This window comes from Alexandromys fortis, unplaced genomic scaffold (assembly GCF_014885135.2).
Source record: "Alexandromys fortis isolate MF-2015 unplaced genomic scaffold, M_Fortis_MF-2015_v1.1 scaffold_16, whole genome shotgun sequence".
NCBI lineage: Eukaryota > Metazoa > Chordata > Mammalia > Rodentia > Cricetidae > Alexandromys > Alexandromys fortis.
The window spans coordinates 18,489,193-18,505,434 of record NW_026067893.1 but is presented as its reverse complement, the minus strand read 5'-3'; the positions used below and the strand labels follow the sequence as shown (position 1 = coordinate 18,505,434).

The 16,242-nt window shown below is 38.9% G+C and overlaps 1 protein-coding gene across 1 annotated transcript in view; it reads right to left on the bottom strand.

Moving 5' to 3' along the window:
- Positions 1-2,074: 2,074 nt before the first annotated feature.
- Positions 2,075-16,242, bottom strand: part of Tm9sf3 (transmembrane 9 superfamily member 3) — a 51,728-nt gene continuing 37,560 nt past the window's right edge. Inside the window, exons 9-14 of the mRNA XM_050146186.1 lie at positions 11,156-11,295; positions 8,850-8,918; positions 6,426-6,572; positions 5,695-5,778; positions 5,496-5,572; positions 2,075-3,411 (exon numbers count right to left, since the gene is read on the bottom strand). Of these exons, the coding sequence (XP_050002143.1) occupies positions 3,344-3,411; positions 5,496-5,572; positions 5,695-5,778; positions 6,426-6,572; positions 8,850-8,918; positions 11,156-11,295 (585 nt within the window). The 3' untranslated portion in view covers positions 2,075-3,343. The remainder of the gene's footprint in view (positions 3,412-5,495; positions 5,573-5,694; positions 5,779-6,425; positions 6,573-8,849; positions 8,919-11,155; positions 11,296-16,242) is intronic.

The following is a 16,242-nucleotide window of genomic DNA, read 5'->3' as shown; positions in this document are numbered from 1 at the left end:
TTGCCCCTAGATCTCCTAGAAGCCCTTCGGTACCATGGCCATTCCTGAACAAATTACACTAATACACTTTTCCCTTTTTACATTTGTAAAAATTCAGGAAATTTAAAAATATCATCTGCAAGACATTTGGCATAAAGTGATTAGTAAACATTTAGGAAACAAATGCTATATCAAAATGGGCACAATTTGTGGATAAACCCTTAAATCAAGTGGCTTTTGGAAGAACTGGAATTTGTAACAACCACCTTTGGAAAAAGGGCCAGCCACCACCAGTGGGAAACATCCGAGCATTCCAGCCATGAGGTCCAGACACCCCAAGACAATGATTCTAAGGGCATGGGTTTCTCTGCAAATCAATGCAGTATGCCAACCTATACAATACACTAGCACATTTGAGGTCCCTCCAACCAGGTCAGTTCCACTTTTTCAAAACCTACTCTTGTACTTGGAGACCAGTATAGTTAATTTTCAGGAATCATGCTTAAAAATACAAAGTATATTCTTAGTTTTTGATAGTATTCAAATTATCAGCTGACTAACTAAGCAAATGTTAGTAAATTAAATATACAGTATTAATGGAGTACAAAAGCCCCACTTTCCAATGAACTCAGACACTGTTTGAATGAGTCTACTAACCGAGGTCTAGGGAGACACCTATGACCTATATCTTTTTCAAGGTATACATTTACATCGCCCCTCTGTGATGTTATAAACCAACCAATACAAGTCTTTTTAAAAAGGATCTTTCAAAGTAATTTTTATTCATTTTATTGTTAATCTATTTGGAAATTTATTTTTCATTGTAGACTTCCAAGAACTCCAGAGCTCAACCTAGCAGAAAAAAACAGGTGCACCTGAAATAGCATGTTCTCTGAAAACCTTACCTGTAAGATTATGAGAAACAAAAATTTTATTAGGACAAAAATTTGCTATCTAGTTTATATATACTTCATTAGACAGATGAAGGGTTGTTTCATTTTTAGAGACAGAATGTCAGCAGCACAAGGTAGTGCTGAACTCACTCTGTAGCTGAGGGTAACTCTGCCTGCTGAATGCTGTGACTGCACGTATGTCCCATCACACCCGGCTTATACATTGTGGGGGTCAAACCAGGGCTTTGTGTAAGCGAGGCAAGCACTCTAACTGAGCTACACCCAAACCTGTGGACTAAGTGTTCTTGTATTAAAAGTTACATGATATAAATAAACAGTGCCTTTCAGTTTAAGGTCCTCAGGGCAGGTGAGAAAGAGAAGATGCTGACAATTAGTTGTGACATTGCAGCTGAGATTCTGACCTGAAGATGACTGACCACAGCTCTACTCACATGGCTTACAGCTCACTAAGGTCAAGAGTCCAAATACCCTCAAGATGTCAGACGCCTCAGGTGAAGACACGGAGCCCACTGATTTCTAAAAGCATCTAATGTAACTGTGAGTGCGTGACTTTTACATTCAAGTTTAAAGCAGATGATTTGAGTCTTTCGAAAAACACCGATATACAGTATAGTTTGGGGGGGTATCTGGAGAGCACAGTACTGAATTAGAAACTCAATGGTTCTAGGAAGACTCTGCAATATGGTCAGATTCAGAAATATATGTGCAAATTATAATAATTTGAGATTTCTGTAGCCTTCATCTGTTTACCCACTGAATGAGCTAACGTTCTTAGCTTAGCCACTTATATTCCCTTCTATTCTACATGATGCAGCAATCCAATGAATGTTTCTATTTGTACGTCACAATTTCATATAGAGTTTTATCACTCACTTTGTAAGTATCCATTGTCAGGTTTCTGAACTTTGTTCTTTTTATTATTTACTTATTTGGAACGGTCTTACAGAGTAGCACACAACTCACAGAGTGGCTTATAACTCACTCTGTAGCCCAGTTCTCAAATTCATTGCAACCTGCCTTAGCTTCCTGGTGCTGGGATTATAGAGATAAACTAGCACACCTGGCTCTGTGTTTGGGATTGTAAAGTGTGGGTCCTCTGCATTTGAAAAGTATGCTTCGTAGTGTACTGCCTTTTGAGCATATACCTTCAAATTATAAACACATCTATTGTCACAAAACCATTTGGTCAGGAAATTTTATTTGAACATTCTAAAGCAATAATGCTTTAGATGTTACTTAAATGTCCCAGACAGGATTAACAAAATTAAATGTTTCTAAATTACAAATTTAGCTCAAGGAGAAGTTTCATAAAAGAAGAAGACAACCCCTCCCAAAAGAAGTGTGACACACACATTTTGAAGAAACCCCAACGTTTCATGCAATGGTAGGCAAGATGTAAAAAGCCACCCAAACCCACACATTTCTACACCAATCACCCCAAAAGTCCTCCAGTCAATCTGTACATCCAAATGCATCCAGAAACCTACACCTACAAGGCGTTATTACTGTTATATACACTTATTGACCCACCCTTATTTTTTTAAATAATTTCTTATGTAAAGCCTTCATTGAAACCCAAAAAAAGATGTAAGACTAACTTGGGGGAGGGAGGGAAAGATAATCACTTTAGACATTCAGTTAAAATGTAATTTATCTAAATCTCCAGATGTTTAATAAAACAAGTATCTTCTTCATTTAACACTTTGCTTGCTAACTGTACAGTAAATTGCTTTATAGTGAGTACACCTCTATTTTCATACTGTATTTTCTTTGGATGGAATTGAGATATTATAACTGGTTAATTTTAAGATAAATAAATGAGGTTGATCCAACTAAGATTAAGATGACAGAAGATAAATCCCATGCAGAATTTAATAGTTTTTAATTTTGCTTTAAAAAAAAAAGATGCAGTTGAATGGAGGGACGACCAAAAACAGGTCAAAAACAACCCAGGTTCAATATATAAAAATGTCCCACAATAGATCAACAATGGCAGTAAAAATAAGAGAAAAAATAATCTTTCTGGAACATCATTTTTCAATAACATAGAAACACCAAGTGCCAAGAAGATTTCTACTCATGGAATCTTAGCATCCAAGTTTCCCTCAGTTCTTTTGTTGAAACAAATGTTTTAAATAAACTATTTGTCCTCTTCACTGAAGAGAGCTGGTCTATTCCATCTTTAATGAGCTAGTTTAGGGAAGATTAGCCATGTACTGTAGTAATGCCTACTGCATAAAATCCAAGCATTTGCTGTGAACAGTTGGAGAAAGCAGTCAGTAAGAACCTAGGATCAATGGAAATAGATGTTACTTTAAGCCATCCATGAAAGAGACCCACAAGTACCCAGTGTTAAGCCCAAATCTCTTCTTGCGCTTATTTTTCTTTTCTGTGCAAGTTCCACCCTCATGAAAGAGAAACTGATCCGAAGCTCCAGGTGTCTCAGGTGTCTAGTCAATTTTCACATTAGTATAGATTTTTCGAACAAAGGCACTTGTTCCCATGTAACCGATTGCTCCTGCAAAAATAAAATAATGTATTCTGAAACAAATACAGTGAGATCAGGGTCTGCCATTTACAAATATTAAATGTTCTCTGTTCTAGAGAGTTTCATACCTTTTTTAGGATAATGTCTTTATATTAGTATTCTCCCCAAATCTCTTAAATGCTATCATTTGCTTTGCAAAGCATCTGTTATAGCCAAACCCTAACCTATTATTTAGAATCAAATCACAATTATTACTTGTATTGTCAGTAACTGTGGAATTAAAATATAACTCATGAAAGAAAGACCGACTTGATAATGACAAGTTCAGCCCATTAAAGCAATACTTTGTTTTTTTCAGACACAATCTTGCTATATAGCCCAGGCTTTCCTTGAATTCTGGAATCTTCTGCCTCAGCCTCCTGGGTGCTAGTATCAGAAGTGTGAATGAACATTCATGGCAATATCCAGATGTTTCCAAAAACTTACAGAGCCATAAGACGTAATGAGGGAGGCTTCTGGGAATTCAGAGAAGCATGACCCAGTGGTGTTGCAACTCTAGAAAAAGATCCTTTCTGGTGCCTCCTTTTCCTATTTAAGTTATAAAAGCTGTAAAGGTTGGCAGGAGATTGGACCAAGAGATAGGTAAGTGGGTCGGAAGTTTCAAACAATAAACCTCAAAGTGGGGCTCAAAATTTCAGAAAGTAGAGCGTGCTGTTAATGAAATATTTACCCTCTGTGTCTAAGAGCACCTAGCACAAGAAAGTTACCCAATCATTATCTGCTGAATAAACTGAATGTAAACCAAATAGTCTCCTTAGACAAATAACTGAGACTTTTTTAAAAGAAAAAAACAAATCAAACAAACAAAAACAAACCTCGGTGTCTTTTAGAATAGCTAGTCAATGACCATTCTTCACTGGATTTATTCCTTAAAACTTTTAAATTACATCTCCTATGTGTTAATAGTACACACACACACACACACACACACACACACACACACACACGTCACTTTTCTAACAGTACTAGAGATTGAACCCAAAGGTTTTTAAGTGTTAGAACAGCACTCTGAGCTACACCCCCAACCATGATCACCAAATTGATCTATCTCAAGATAACAAAACAGATGAGGTAAAGAAGACTCTTTTTATAAACAAATCTCTGCTAATAATCAGGAGTAAGCGTTACAAGATTATAACAACTAATGAATTACTTTAAGTAGGCAATAATTATCAAAGGCTTTTAACTTCACACACACATCACATATCTCCCAATAAAAACCTACAACCACCTGTTGAAGTATTCTTGGATAAGCACCGAGTACAACAGGTTATTGTTGCTTGAACTACTATTTTACAAAAGGCTTGGAGTGGAGAGGTGTACGGCAAAACACCTCAGGGATACAATCAGCCAAATCCACTGTGAAAAACTAAACAGATATGCTGCACTCATTGCCAGTAACCTGGGCTGCCTTCCAACACGGGTATCTTCAGCAACATCTCAAAAAACATCTAGGCAGAAATCATTCAGGCACCACCTTACACCTGCCGACATATAATCCTTCCAAAATGAACATGCTTTAAAATGCCAATTCTCAACTGCATGTGATACCATACACACTGGTAACCCCAGCTACTCAAGAGGTTGAGGCAGGAGGATCACTTGAGTCTAGAAGTTTAAGCCAGGACTAGGCTAAGCAACACTGAAAGACAGTATCAAAACAAGACAATTCCCAACGTGAATGAGAAACTAACCATAGTAATTCTGTGCTCTGTGGTATCATTAGAACAGCTACAAAAGCAGAACTTAATCAAGCAATAGATCAGATTTTAAGACAGAGTGAAAAAGACTGAAGGCAAACTTCTGGATTCATTTGGTGTTCCTGATAGAGCAGCAGAACAGAATGCCTTAACTTCTATTTGATTATTACTGGGCAAGGCATGAATGGAGGCCAGAGAACAACTGTGGTGCCAGTTCTCTGACCCAGCTTTCTGCGTCCAGGGCTCAGATGCAGGTTTGTCAGCCCAGAATTTCTTAATTTCTAAGTCAGTGTTTTCCTGAGTCTCAGGTGCTCAAAACTTTTCTTGTCATGTTCCAAGAATTTAAAAACTTACCACACATTATCCCCAAGGCTGTGCTAAATACTGCCATATATCCAAAGTAAAATGATGTTTGAAATAAGCCATACATCCTGCAATACAATAAAATAATATTAAACACATGCATTTACTTCCAACCTGAGGCTTTATACTTCATTATTTAAAGGGCAAGTGCAGTTTCCTAGGTGACCCATGAGAGAAAACCTCCACTTACTTTGTTTTGAAAAAATAGTAGTAAAAGGAATACATGTAAACATAGATAGCAGTTGATGCGGCGGAGAGAAAACTTGTCCATTGCCTGGAACAACAAAATAAAAAAAGATTATGCCTTTGAAATGAATGGCATTCAAATTTTAAGGCAAAGAATTAAAAAAAAAACCTTTAAAATTCTAGTGTACTTAAAAACATGCTTAACTATTATTGTACCTAATGCTTAACTATTATTGACAGAAAGCCTGGGAACTAGAAACTCCAGCATCTGGTCATATCTGTGAATGACTTCAGACAAACCACTTCCCCTTTCAGACCCCACAAACTCAGCATCAAGCACTTTGCAGAAATATTTCAAATAGGACTAAAAAATTTGGACTGATACCATTTTCTTATAAAACTTTCGTCATATTTACAATTCTACTATCTTTCCTATTCATTCATTTTATTTTTTGAGTTAGAGTATCAATCTATAGCCAAGCGTCTCCCCAGTGACAGGGTTACAAGTGTGTACCGCCATTCCCAGATCCTATTATCTTAAACAGAACAATTTCTGTTAAATCCTTTCCTCAGCTTAACAGGCTTCAAAGGTAAACTTAGGATATTAGGATCCTCTCTGGGTGTGGTGGCGCGTAACTTTAATCCCAGTACTTGTGAGGCAGAGGCGGGTGGATATCTCTAAGTTGAGGACAACCTAGCCTGTATAGTAAGTTCTAGAACAGCCAGAGCACTTACCACCTATAGTCCTCTGCGTTCAGCAGGAAATATGTGCACACGATGGTCACACAGACGGTCACAATGCATAGGATGAGAAGCACCAGCATCATGAAGCCATAAACATAGTAGATCTTATATGCCCAGAAAGAAGTGAAGATGAAGTACCTGAGAAGGGACAACGAGGGCGGCCTTGAGGTTACTCTGTCAGTCCCCTTAACACTTGCTAGCATCCTTTCTACTCTTTTCCAACAGGTTCTCTTAACTCTCATTTATTAAAATTCTCAAAATATTTTTTGTGATGTTTCTAAAGAACAAATTATTCTGGAGGCATTTACCTCCGAGCAAAATGACTAAATCAGAAGCTTAAACAAGTTAAAACATCGAAAACGAGAACAGCTGCAATCTACATTCATAAAATCGTCATTTTCTTCATTCTTCCACTTTTTAAGAGGAAACATTACTTAAGTAATAGTTTTCATGTTTTAGAAAACATTCTGTTAAAAGAAAAATAAGTGATACAATTAAGAGTATACAGAATTAGAGAAGACGACAAAACAGGAAGCCAAAGTCTAAAGCAGATTGACACTGTCTTCAGGACAGCGAGAGAAAGAGTGGGAATATTTTTTCATTAAAAAATAAAATCAAAAACAAAAACACTCTTGAAAGCCATTCATTACTCAAATCATCCTTAACTCAGAACAGGGTCTTTTACTTCTCTTTTCAAAATCCCTGTTTTGTAATCCACTTATTCCATCCCATGCCCACACGTTTCAACAGCTATTTACGGATCCCTTGTCGCATATTATGGGGTGACATAGAGAAGTTTGGAGGGAAGATGGAAAGGAAGAAATGATGCAATTATCTTAAATCTCAGAAAGCGCAGTGAAGATCAGCACAGTCAGGAAACATCACTGCGCTCTAGGAGACGGCTGGCTCTAAGACAACCCTGATCTCGCAGCTGTACACCATACCAAGCAAATGAGAGGAGGGAGTCCTCTGGTACAACTGGGTGAGGAATTGGAAAAGGAGTGAAAACAGGACGAGGACATGGGTGGGGTGGGGAGCAAGAGAAAGACTTGTGACAGAAAACATCAGGAGCAGAAGACTGGTTCTAGGTAAAGAAATCCAGTAAGTTAAACACACAAACAAAAAACTCTGGGACCAGAGACTGTTCAGCATTTAAAAGCACCAGCTGCTCTTGCAGAGGACCTGACTTCGATTTCCAGCACCTACATGGTCGCTCCCAACCTCAAAACTCTGACACCCTCTTCTGGCCTCCAAAGGCACTAGGCATGCACATGGTAAACACATAATGAATGTAGGCAAAAATTCATACGCATAAATCTAAAAAACAAAAGAAAAAGCCCTCAAAATGTTCAGCATGGCTAGAACTTCAACAAAAGGGTAGAAGCTAAGAGAGCGAACAGGATTGGTTCATTCTATGAACACCCAGCTGGTCACATCGTGAAGGCAGTAGCATATCATTGCACTGAGATTCAAAATCCTTAGCAAAAGAAAAGTGACATAAGGAGACTAAAAGGTTAAAACATATAAATAAAATAAACCAAGACAGGTTAAGACTAAAAGGTTAAAACATATAAATAAAATAAACCAAGACAGGTTAAAAATGCCATGCTAGGAGGACAGGTGTGAGAAGACCAAAACAAGCATGACCTGAAAGAGCAGAGAAGTCTAGTGGAAGAGAGGCAAAGGGAAGCAGGGAAAAGTATGACCTCTAGAACCAGCAGTAAGCGGTCAAGTCAGAGTGAGGATTATCAGCTGTAGGTACAGAGTTCCTTAACTGGCTTTATTAAACAAGTCAGAGTGACCCACTCCAGTCTCCTTCTAGGTACCCACCAATGATTACAGTATACTCACAGCTGACAGGCAACAAAAGACAACTACCTATTTATATAGTTATACGTATGAGTTGTGCTGGTTATGCTTGCTGTCAACTTGACACAGCTAGAATACTCTGGGGAGAGGAACCTCAACTGAGTAAATACCTCCATCATACTGGCTTGCAGACAAGTCAGTGGAGCATTTTCCTGTGTAATGAATGGTTGGTTTGAGAAGCCCAGACCACTGCAGGCAGTGCCACCTGGGCAGGTGGTGTTTGGTTATACAGGAGAGCAGGCTGAGCAAGTCATGCAAGCAAGCCAGGAAGCAGGTTTTCTCTATGGTCTCTGCATCAGTTCTTACATTCAGGTTCCTGCCTTGACTTCCCTTCATAATATACTGCTATTTAGAATCTCTAACTCTGTAAGTTAAATAAAATTGTTCATTAAAAAGTTCTCAACCTCAGTACTTCATTAAAGTAGTGCAAAACTGACTCCAGAGAGACCGCTTTGTCTGCTGATTCCACACCAATCTAGCATGATCTAATCCATACATTCTGTTATAACTAAATCCTTCAAACATGAAAACATTGCCAAAACTTACATTTCAATAAAGATTGAACCAAAAGGTAAAATTCCTCCCAGGCAAACAATAACTGCAGGCTCCATAAACCTGGAAAATATTAGAATTAATAGTGTACTGTTAGTGTGGTTTCATAATATATATAAATCCCAATATAAAAAGGTGATGTTTAATACTTTAACAATTATCCCAGTGGATAAAGACAAACCAATAAAAAGAAAAACCAAAATCCGAAGAGGCATAAAAATGTGAGTGAGATTTCAATTAGTCATCGTTTGGAGTCAATATTCTCTCCAGCATTAAAGCCTGAGGGAAGGATCTGAGGAACACAAATGGTTGCTACTGCAGAGTAAGAAGCACATTAAGTATTTATTCCTAGTTTACCGATTTTCAGTAACTTCTGAGAACTCTGTAGTTTCTTACAGAAATTCAGAGGGGAAAGGTAGAAAAGAAAAAAGTTGAGATCCCTATCTGAAACGATTTTCAGGACTGACCTTCTTGACCTTAATCCACTTTCTTCTTGGCTCTCACTCTTTTCCAACAAATTCAACAATCAAGGTATTGACAGTTTTGCTTTACAGTGGGGCAAAGAAAGACTAAGAAATAAAATGCAAACTTCCTCCCTTCTCCTAGCCAACATTCACTGAGTGAAAATCACTGGTCTCTATCTGGAATGCTGTCTCATGTTCTCCTTCCAGCAAGCACAGGCAGTTCTCAAAGCCTTTCCTTTGAATCCAGGAAGACTTTCCCCCATCCTCACTGACTCCTAACATCCCTCCACCGCGGGCGGGCGGGCGGGAGGGAGGGAGGGAGGAAGACCTAGCATTCAGATTTCACTCTCACATGATTAAAAAACAATAAAAGAAGGAGCCCCACACCAGCCTCCCTGCACCTAAAAGACTGATCTCTGGTATGCAAGGCAGGAGTTGTTCATACCTCTCCTCACTAACCCTACTTCTCAAAGATCTTCTGTGCTTTCTGACTAGGCTTTTCTTTTTACCTTTCTCTCTCCAGTAAGAAGCTGAACATGAGTAATTAATGGGCCCTATAATCTAATACTGATTTAGGAGAAAAGCAGTTTAAAAAGTGAACTGAAAACTCTTCAGTCCAAAGTTTCTTACAGGCACCAATCTAACAAAGAAAAGCACAAAATTCCTAAAAGTGGAACATTATTCTCTCTCTTAGACTGGGGGCCATGTAACTGAATGTGTGGGTTGTGAACAATTCAGCAAGAATAAAAGGTTTCTGAACATTCAATGGCCCAAAATTAAAACAAAATCAAACACATCTGAACAGTGTTTCTGACAGTGCTTGCCCATGTTACACTGCAGGACTTCACTGAAGCCTTGGTCCTGAACACTTGCCTGTGTGTGCCTTGATGCCACGCAACACCAAACAATGCTATCTGAGACACAGCTCAGATTCGAGCCTACTGTGTAAACGGCAATGTTTACTATCCCTACAAAGTCTGCTGCTTATAGAAACATCATGGTTTAATTACGGAAAACAAAGACTTTTAATATTTTTCCTATTATTATTTCTTAGCAAATAAGTTATCAAATTAGTATATTTTTGGATTATTTTGTGTTCAAATATTTACCACTGGTCTTAATCTTAATTCATTTCTCAATTGATCGACTTAATATGAAAATAAATGGGTCAATATTTAGAATAAAATATCTGATAGGAAAAAGAAATTATCAACAAGTAGTTGGCAGATTTTTCTATAATTCAGAGGGTTTCAGATTTTGCTGGTGATATGGTCTCTGTGTAACTACTGCTCTGTCAACTCTGATGCTGCAAAGTAAAAGAAGCCCTAAGTAGTATGTGAAGACCAGGTATAGCTGTGTTCCAATAAAACTTTATTTACAAAAACAGGCAGCAACAATAGTGGTGACACACAGCCTTTAATCCCAGTACTTAGTCTACAGAGTGAATTCCAGGATAGCCAAGGCTACATAGATAAACCCTCTTAAAAAAAAAAAAAACAACCAAACAAACAAAAAAAACCTACAACAAGAGGCAGTAGTCACATTTTATCTGCAGCCTAAAAGACTTCTGAAGCTTTACTTTCCACCCACCTCTACACACTACTGTGTTTATCAAAGTTTTGACATGTCAACGGCAGCAATATTCAGAAAGCAAAATAAAGGCATGGCTTACTATATTCTTTACAATGTAGACTAATGAGAAAATTAAAAAGAACAAATTTAAATTTAAAAGTGTTTTGCATAAACACAAGCTGTTTCTAAAGTTGTACGTACAAAACAGCCTTAAAAGCGTATGCACTGTGACAATAATGAAATAAGCTTTAGCATTCTCTTTACCATTTTTTCTCCGGGATAGGACGAGGCACAGCATTGACACGACAAGGGAAGTTGGGCTGACCTGACAGATTGCGGCCAAGTATTGTACCAACAAGATTTAGAGGAAGAATGACAAAAAAACAGATGCAACAAACGGCCACCTGTAAATTAAATAAAAATGTGTGTGGTTACTCAGAGAACAAAAACACTAATAAAAACAATTAAGAGAGACACCTGAAAATTCAAACACAGCAATCACGGAGAAAAGGTTAAGTTCTGAGGGCTAAACTGATACAAGGAATGCACTACTGGAAACAGGAAAAAATGCTCACAGCAAATCACACACAAAGTGAACTCTTCCCTCTGCACCTTTAGCTCCCACTATCCCTAGCCTTCCACACTGCCCCCAATAAAGTACGTTGGGATCTCCTTTCCTGTCAGTGGCATGCTTTTATGTGTCTACCCTTATCTTTCATTATTATGACTAAATTACTTGGTTTTAGTTTACTGAGCATTCCAACCAACGGCTCCTTTATCCAGGTACTGCCAACTCACAGCAGACACTCTGGGAGCGCTGCAGGCAAGCAGAGCCCTGCCAACAGAGGATGCTATGTGCAAATAAAATATCTCAAATTTTCTCAGGGTTTCAGAGACCAAACTACAGGATTTCTAAAAGATGATATACCAAGAAAAGCTCACTGCTGTTTAGTTTGGCAAAAGACTCCCTAAATAGGACAGTTTTAAGGACAAACTGGAAAAGGGAAAAAAGGGATGACCTGCATTTAATCCCTGGAACCCACATGGTGACGGAGACAACAGACTTCTTCCTACATGCTGTCCTCTGAGTTTCACCTGCACCTTGGCACATGCATGCCCCTCTCCCCACCATAGGCACACTCCTGCGCGCACACACACACACACACACACACACACACACACACACACACAGACACAGCTGGGTGTGGTGGTTCACACCTTTAATCCCAGCACTCAGAAAGCAGAGGTAGGTGAATTTTTGTGAGTTCAAGGCCAGTCTAGTCTTCAGAGAGAGTTCCAGAAGAGCCAGGGCTGTGTAAAGAGACTCTGTCTTGAGGGGTGGGGGAGAATAAAATAAAACAGAAGCACAAAAGGTTTCAACATCCATTAAAGATGCATACAGAAATAAGCAATCCTCCCCCTATAAAGCCATCCATGTGACTGACAAGTCAACTGAGAAATGAAAGGCAGAACCCACTGCACCCTGACTAGATGGGCTAAAGTTAGGAAGATCGACTATATCAAGTGCTGGCACAGGTAAAAAACAACTGGAATTCTTTCTTTTTAAATTTAATGGGTATGGGTGTTTTGCCTACATGAATGTTTATACACAATTTGGAGAAACTCATTTTGACAGAAAGGGAGAAAGAAATACAAACAACAAACCCAATGAACAAAACCCCATCCTCACCACTAACAACACAACCCAAACAGAAGAAATACTACTGGATCAATTACTACACATTGGGAGTTTAATGTTACAAAACATTAATTATCCCCCCAATTTCTATTTAGTTCCTTTGAAAACTAACTAAGGTAATAGTTATAAAAGCACCAGGAACTACAAAACATGCCGCTCCTATCACAAAGAATCTCTAGATCTCAAACATCCATCAGATGAGATCCCCTTAAACAGCACCTTCAGCACTCCACAGTGGTCAGACTGACACTTGACACTGTCACATCTCCTCCAGTGCAGTATGTGCTGCTGCACTGTGACATCCCAATGCTCCGAGCCTCATCACGATGGCTCTGACCACATTTCTTTATCTTGTCCACTAGGATGCCGTGTCTACTTACGCTGTCGTGTTCTAGTTTTCTAAAACCTACTCAAATTGGGAAATGATGGTATTCTAGCTGTTTTGAATAAACGAATTCACACTAGTTCCTATAATTGCTTCCATCCTTTAAAAATTAATAACCAATTCTAAAACCTTGTGCCTCATCAATATAAATCCACCCCATTCTGCAAAGTGAAATCTACTTTCTTCCTTTTCCCTTAAGAAAGAAGATTTGGGTCCAGTTTCACAAATGTCTCTCCTGCCCATATGGTATCTCTGCTCTGCAAGAAAACATGCACATGAATGAGCAGACAGGACAGAAGGAACTGGGAATCCCCACACAATCAATTACATCATCTGGTTTAAACCTCATCCTTCTCCTCAAAGAATGCTCCCTTTTACTCTTCTTGTGTGAAAGTTATTTTATGAAAAAGAATGAAACCATTCGTTGGTTCCAATTCTGATCCATGTCTTAAGGCTTTCTTTTAGAGTATAAAATGAATTTGTTTACCATTATTTATTCAAGTCAATTCAATTAAAGGAGGACTTATTTGTTTTGCTTTTTTTTCTGAGACAGGATTTTTCTGTGTAACAGTCCTGGCTGTCCTGAAACTTGCTTTGTAGACCAGGCCTGCATCTGCCATTCAAATGCTATTAGATGTGGCTTTATTTTAATTAGGTGTGGTCTTGTCACTGCAGGGACAGACTCTGAGGTCTCTTTTGCTCAAGCTTCGCTCAGTGTGATATTCAGTCTACTTCCTGTTGCCTGCAAATCAACATGAAGCAGCTTCTTCCCCAGCACCATATCTGCCTGCATGCTGCCATGTCCCACTGTGATGGTAATGGACTGAACCTCTAAACTATAAGCAAGTCACCCCAATTAAATGTTTTCCTTTATAAGTGTTGCCATGGTCATGGTGTCTCTACAACAACAGAAACTCTTACTAAGACATCCATCAATACAAAACAAAAAATTACCAAAACACCTTGTGATGAAAAAAACAGAGGCAGGGCCTACTAGAAGCAGGTCACTGGGATGTCCTTTGGTGCTATCTCCCTGGTTGCTCTGTTTCTACTTCCTGGCTGCCATAAAGCAAGCATCCTGTTCCATGACAACCTTTTACCATGAAGCTCTGCCTCACCACAGGTCTAGAAATAGTTTAGCTGACCATGGAAGGCTCGGAAGTCATCAACAAAAAGAAAGTCTTCCTCCCTTCAGTTGTTTCTCATGTACTGTGATTAACTATGATGGTTACTTTTAATTATCTACTTGAGACAATCTAAAATCACCTGAGAATAAAGTCTCAATGAGGGATTATCTAGATTAGGTTGGCCTGTGGGCATATCTATAGTAGACTGTCTTGATTTTACTGCTTAAGATGAGAAGACCCATCCACCACAGGTGAAACAAACAATTCCTTAGATAGAGAATTCTTTTTTTGTTTGTTTGTTTGATTTTTCCAGAAAGGGTTTCTCTGTGTAATAGCCCTGGCTGTCCTGGAACTCACTTTGTAGATCAGGCTGGCCTCAAACTCAGAGAGCTCCACCTGCCACTGCCTCCCGAGTACTGGGATTAAAGCACGCCTGGTGGTAGAGAATTCTTAACTGTGCTGAATGTAGGGAAAGAGAGCTAGCACGAGCATACAGGCATTAGTTGGCTGCTCTCTGCTTTTGACCTTGGATATAACAGACGAGCAATTTGAAGCGCCTACCTCCTTGATGGACTGTCACCTGGAACATAAGCCACATAAACCTTTTCTCTTCGTTGTTTTTGTCAGGATACTTTATCATAGCAATGGGAAAAAAACCAAGACACTCATAGGACCAAAATCCCTGTGTGTTAATACTTAACTCATTACTGAACAAATTTGCCAAAGAAAAAGATTTAGCCTTCTGCAAATCAATTTAATTTCCAGTATTCTCTCCCAGTGTCTGTAGTATCATTGCTATAACACTCCAACTCTGGGGGCAGTTATTGTATCTTGATGGTCTGACTCCAAAGTTCTTAAATGGTCTCTTCCATCTTGTAAATATTCTCTTGAAGGACACTAGACTTTACAATGTTACCATGAATTTCTACTAATGTTTATGAAACGTCTCAGGCTGCTTATTGTTCAACAAATTTAATCTAATAATAGGTTTTGTGGTTCTTTGTATAATTAGGTACACAAGAATAGAAGTTAGAGTACAAAGAAAAACTATCTACTTTGAATTCCACGTCAAGCTAGTCCTGGTAACAGCAATATTTGGATTGAAATCCAGATCCCTGGTAAAATTCTTACTTACTTACTACTTTTAGATAAGAAAGAAGCTTGAAAAAAAAGAAAAAAGAAAAAAGCTTGAAGTCACTAAAGTTAGGTTGGCTGTGAGTTGTGGGAACTTTGTTAAGATGGAAGAATTAGCATGAAGGCCCTCTAGAGAAAGGACTCATGTTCATGAACTGGCAGAAAGAGCATTAGGAACATTAGGAAGAGCACACAGGATGGCCTCTAGACTGATTTTCAAACTAAGCTATTCAGTTAGTAGGGCACCTGGCTTCTCAGACACAGTTCCTATGATCTAGATTGATAGTTTTCAACCTTCATAATGCTGTGACCCTTTAATACAGTTCCTCATATTGTGGTGAACCCCAACCATAAATTATTATGCTGTTATTTCAATTTTACTAATATGAATTGTAATGTAAATATTTGCTATGTAGGGGATCTGATGAAACCCTGTGAAAGGTTTATTCAACCCCCAGGTTGAGTACCGCTAATCTAGATGATCTCCAGGAAAATCATTTCCACGGGGTCTGTGGGCCAAGGCTGCACATCAAGCTAACAGCGGAACTTGCCCTATAACATCATGAGTCTCCAATGTGGTACTGGGTTTAAAGGCATGAAGGGATCATGGAGAGTACCTAAAGTTTGGCACAGTGAGTCAGTGTCAGGGTATCCCTGAAGAAAGCCAAAATGAGGTCATTGGCAAAGGTGCTACCTCGTTGCTATGGAAACCCCAGGACTGAAGGAGTCATGGAGAGAAGTTGAGGCTTAGCACCATGTTGCCAGCAAAGGCTACTAGTAAAGCCTCATTATTCAGCACATTGGAGACATTCACCAAAGAAAGTAATCAACAAGTGTGGAATGGACTTGCTTGAACCCACAAGACAAGGTGTGTGTGTGTGTGTGTGTGTGTGTGTGTGTGTGTGTGTGTGTGTGAGTGTGTGTGTGGGCGTGCATGTGCGCTGTGAAGGGCAGAGCTTTCTAGCTTGGAGCTACGTAAGCCCTTTGGAGCCCAGAAATTGTGAGT